The following is a 5643-nucleotide window of genomic DNA, read 5'->3' as shown; positions in this document are numbered from 1 at the left end:
TAATGATCTAAATGATCTGTGGGGTATTTTGAGCTGAAACTTCACAGACACATTCTGGGGACACCAGAGACTTATTGTACATATTGTAAAAAGGGGCATAATATGTCTCCTTTAAGATTTAGTATCCATTCACTGTATCCAAGCTTCATTTACTGAAAAGACCAAAGATTGATTTATTGAATATTTTTATTGGATTCATTTGCCATGTCACATCCCAAAGAGAGTTCTTAGCATTTCTTTTGAAATAGTTGTGCAGATTTATATTACTTTAATTCAGCATGTCTCATTACCTCAATTTCATCTTTAAAGAATGAGAAAACTCAGGAAATATTTAATTCACTTATAATAAGACAATCAAGCCTCTCTAACCCAAAATATATGACATACTAAAGGAAAACACTACTGCGGGTCCTAGCTGTAGAACTCCTGGGTAGTTGAATATTATTCAGGGTTTACATATTTCCCATTTATAGCTTCATACAGATGTGACTGAAGTGTCAGAATGAGCTGAAATTAAACTATCTTCCATGCAGAGCTTTAATACTTTGATTATCCAGGGTTCCCACTTAGTTTTTTTTTCTTAGTGGCGATATTGTCATTATAAATACTTTAATTACAGCATCCAGTTCTTATTTTAGGTTACATATCTGTTTGTTACCTCAGGACTACTACCCTTTCTGTATGAAATGAATCCCACAAAGCAAACTGTAACAGTTGGTCACAGCTGCCAATCCAGACGGTGTCGGATATTTGACAGCTCACTGACTGACTGCGGTTTGGCTTGGGCCCAAAACACAAAAGGTTCTCGTAAAGCAAGACTCCAAACTAAATGAAACAAACCAGACCAATTTCATTATTGCCAGATTCACTCCAAAATCCTCCCTGCAGATTTTTATTAATGACAGTTTATGAACGACCGACATCGAGACCTCATCAAAACGCACATTAACAGCCGACTTCAGCACCATCTGTAGATCATGGCCTGTGGATCTATTACACTCTCATCCTCCCTTAATGGTCTCTTAGGAGTCTCCACAAGAAGAGATTGGGGTGTAATCCATTGTACAGCCACCGAACGGACCACCCAAGCTGAGATTCACAGGGATTTAAATAGTTTCGCTTCTCAAGTGGAAGCCTGTAGAGTCATTAGTGTTGGTTTAGGAATGGTGAATGTGCTGCTGGACGTCAGGGCGGTGGAAGGTGAGATGGTGGTCTGGCTGGAGGGAGAAGAGACTGAGGAGTAACATGTGCTCAGTGATCGCTAATTAGAGCTTAGTTCATATTAATCAACTCAGTGTCGACAGTTCTCAATCAGAAGACGAAATGAAACCTGTTAAGCCAGCTGTACAGAAATAGATCAGAAAGGACTATACACTAGGGGGGAAAAAAATCAAAAATTTTAATAATAATAGTAACAACATACATTTAAAAAATGTTGGGGTCAATTTTTTTTTTTTATCCTTCTATTCAGTAACTGCGTTCACACCAGCAATAATCAACCTCTCCTCCATTTTGCTTGGGAACTAATGTGGTCGGAACCAAAGTTTACAGGACCGCGTTCTCTGGAATCCTTTCAAGCGGTGGACTTCTACGTTCCGACTGGTTGCTGCCGAACCGCGTCATAGCTCATTACCATAAAGTTGACCTGATTTCAACTCTCCTCGACGCCCTCAACGTCCAAGTCGCGCCGCGCCGCTGCTCGACGCCGGCTCACATTGAAAATGAATGACTTCCGGCCACTTTGACGCTCTCGACGGCGGCGGTGTGAACGCACGGTAAGGATGCGTTCAGTTGATTAAAAGTAGTTCTGGGCAATGATTAATCGCGATTAGTCGCATCCAAAATAAAAGTTTTTGTTTATATAATATATGTTTGTGTACTGTGTATATTTATTATGTACATATAAAGACACACATACAGTATATATTTTGAAAATATTTACATGTATTTACTTATATATAAATATATTTAAAATATTAACATAAATATATACATGCATGTGTGTGTATTTATATATACATAATAAATATGCACAGTACACACACTTATATTATGTACACAAAAACGTTTAGTTTGGATGCGATTAATCGCGATTAATCATTGCCCAACACTAATTTAAAGTGACAGTAAAAACATTTATGTTACAAAAAAAAAATCTATTTCAAATAAATGCTGTTCTTTTAAACTTTTTATTCATCAAAGAATCCAGAAAAAAATGTATCATGGTTTCCAAAAAAAATATTAACCAGCACAACAGTTTTTTACATTCAACATTGTTTCTTGAGCAGCAAATCAGCATTTTGGAATAATATCTGAAGGATCATGTGACACTAAAGACTGGAGTAATGATGCTGAAAATTCAGCTTTGCCATCAACAGTTATTTTAAATTGTAATAGTTTTTCAAAATATTACTGTTATTATATTTTTGATCAAATAAACATAGCCTTGGTGAACAAAAGAGACTTCTTTCAAAAACATGAAAAAAAAAAAACTTTTTTGAACGTTAGGCCAAGTTTTTGAACTTTTAGCACAAGTCTATTTTTTCTTACAGCACTCTTTCAGCACTTATTAAAACTAAAGTGATATTTTTTGTGTGTGTTAATAACCATATAAATATTGTCTGTTTTCCTTGATGAGGAAAATGCCTACGGAAGAGGATTAGGGCCAAGCAATAATAAAAAATAAATAAAACCATCTTGAGATTAAAGACATTATGCGAGGTAAAATTTTAAGAAAAATGTCAACATAAAATGTTGAGAATAAAATCATTAAATTTCAAGAATAAAGTCTGTCTATTTCGAGAAAAAAAACTCTTCAAATTTCAAGAAACAAGTCAAAATGTTGACAATAGAGAGAAAAAATCATGTTTTAAGAAAAACTTGTTAATACACGTTATACTTATAAATAGTGACAGATACTATTTGCACCTCAGTATTGTTGTACATTAACAGGATGAAATAATAACAAAGTGCAAATGATTTTATTTATTAAAATGATTGAATAGATGCTGCCTTATTGGGACAACAAAGCCCTCCCAATATCCTACCTTCCCCTAAACCTACCCAATAAATACATCATTATTAAACACTCATTAGGCAATTGATTTTCACTTTTCCAATGTGATATGAGATGAAAAAAGAAAGAAAAGCGAGTTCGACAAAAGGCATATTCGAACTCTGGTCGATCTCATCGTATGCTACATCTAAGAGCATTACTTTCTACGACCTACACCACTGCAGACGCTGTTTAACACTGTCCAACGAGATAAAATGAACATGACACAAGTGTGTTTCTTTTTTTACTTTTTTTCTCGAAACACAATGACTTTATTGTCTGAATTTTTTGAGTTTATTCTCAACATTCTATTTACACTTTTCTTGAAAAACTGTCAGTTTAATCTTGTATAATAATGACTTTAATCTCGAGATGGTTTTATTTTTTTTATTATTGCTTGGCCCTAATCCTCTTCCGTATATCTGTAAGTCAATTTTTGACTTTGATTTTGATTTCATTGGGTCTCTAAAGGTCTGATTCATGGCGTTTCACAATCACTGTAAAGTGTCTGTGACCACATGAAATGGAAAGTCTTCTGCAGCTCCACAAGATTTTCCTCCCACTGTGTCTCCTGCTTATTATTCGCTGATTAAACAATAAAGAGGGAGTCTTGTGGTTACGCTAATGACCTCCTGATAATGACGTTGGCTTGCCTCTGAATGAACTGAGGCTCCCATTATTTCTTTCTTTTCCTTCCTGAGTTCAACTTCACTCACTCCTGTAAGCATGTGAACTTTGTTAGAAAGAACTCAGTAACACAGAACGCTGGGAATTGGAAGGGCTGCTTGGCACAAACACCTCGACTCGAACATGGAAAGAGCTCTGGCCGTGTTTCACGTCACTGCTGTGGTTTGCAGTCTCTCTGGATCCTGGCTGGGGAACGAAGGCTGCTCTCCAGCGCTGATCTCAGACCCGGCAAACACCTGTTCTTCTTGGCCTAAAGTCTGCACACAGCTATCTCTGGATCAGATGCGTCTCTGTATCAATGCAATCTTGGAGGGTGGGCTGCACTGATGGATTCTACTCTGGGCGGGTTTGACCGTCTCTGTCGGAGGGCTACTAAGAAGATCTGCCAACACCTTCAATTATAGGAGAGAGATATTTATCTTCCCTAGATTGTCAGCTTGTTTTGCAACATACTTGTCATTTATAGCTCAAACAAATTGGTGGCAAGGCCAGGAACTCACATACGACAAACTGACCACAAATGTCATGTTGCTGTCGAGACGCAACCAGTGATGATCACAGATTATTTAAAGCAGGCAAATGTTGGGTTAACTTATATGAGTCATGCGATAATATCACTTCTTCACTCCACTAATGATATATAGTGTAAGCCAGGAAATTCTTGGTTACTGGAACAAACACTTGGGTTCAACATTGGGCCTCAAGATTAATAGCTCTTCTAAATAACACACACTAATTTATTTATACTATATGCCAAAGGAAAATTTATGCAAGCGGAGGAATTTCCCAGCAATTTCCTTTTCTCAGTGTGATTAATTACAGTTCACTGAGTTTTCTGCTGATGTGGATCTATCACTCGGATTTCATTTGTGAATTCATTTCAGATTACTTTATTTGTCCCAGTCTGCTTGATCTGTATATCCTGTGCTTGTGTTTTAGACTGAAAGTTTCCAATGAGGAAATAAAGAGGGCTATTCTGACTATGGACGAACAGGAAGATCTGCCCAAGGACATGCTGGAGCAGGTGAGTGTGAACTGACGGGAATGTGAGGGACAGAAGGAAAAGCATTCTGGATTTAAAACAGCTATCATGGTTAACAAACGTGTATGGAAATCTAAAAAAAAAAATGTTGCAACAGGTAATGATGAGAGCAAGTTTAATTTAAGAAAAAAAGTCACATTGTGAGTCACATTGAGCTCCTAAAACTTAAATTCTTCAAACAGTGGTACAAGAATATGTGGTGCTGATCTTTCAAGAGTGACTCTCAACTTATCTGTCGATAAAGCCTATAAAAAATTATTATGTATTTCACAATACTTCAGCATGTTATTAAAGGGATAGTTCACCCAAAAATGAAAATTTGATGTTTATCTGCTTACCCCCAGGGCATCCAAGATGTAGGTGACTTTGTTTCTTCAGTAGAACACAAACGAAGATTTTTAACTCAAACCATTGCAGTCTGTCAGTCTTATAATGGAAGTGAATGGGAATCACGGCTTTGAGAGTAAAAAAAAAACATACACAAATTAAACCCTGCGGCTCGTGACGATACATTGATGTGTAAAGACACGAAACGATTGGTCTGTGCAAGAAACTGAACAGTATTTATATAGTTTTTTACCTCTGATGCACTGCAATGTCTGAACTGTCCTGAGCGTGTCCTGAGCGCGTCCTCGACAGCCGGCGCCTGACGCATCTTCTTAATCTTCCGGCGGATCACAGACTTATAAGTGCATTACCGCCACCTATCTCTCAAATGGACCATTGACACTCTATCTACAATCTCAATTAGGAGTGTCAATCAGTGCATCAGAGGTAAAAAACGATATAAATACTGTTCAGTTTCTTGCACAGACCGATCGTTTCGTGTCTTTACACATCAATGTATCGTCACAAGCCG

At 37.1% G+C, this 5643-nt stretch overlaps 1 protein-coding gene across 1 annotated transcript in view; it reads left to right on the top strand.

Moving 5' to 3' along the window:
• The window catches only part of LOC107755211 (disheveled-associated activator of morphogenesis 1-like), a 57709-nt gene that overhangs the window by 45514 nt on the left and 6552 nt on the right, over positions 1-5643 (top strand). Inside the window, exon 18 of the mRNA XM_016571929.1 lies at positions 4682-4766. Coding sequence (XP_016427415.1) covers positions 4682-4766 — 85 coding nt within the window. The remainder of the gene's footprint in view (positions 1-4681; positions 4767-5643) is intronic.

Source organism: Sinocyclocheilus rhinocerous, unplaced genomic scaffold (genome assembly GCF_001515625.1).
Source record: "Sinocyclocheilus rhinocerous isolate Xijiao unplaced genomic scaffold, SAMN03320098_v1.1 scaffold562, whole genome shotgun sequence".
NCBI lineage: Eukaryota > Metazoa > Chordata > Actinopteri > Cypriniformes > Cyprinidae > Sinocyclocheilus > Sinocyclocheilus rhinocerous.
The sequence above is the reverse complement of the archived record's forward strand: the minus strand, read 5'-3'. Positions and strand labels throughout refer to the sequence as shown.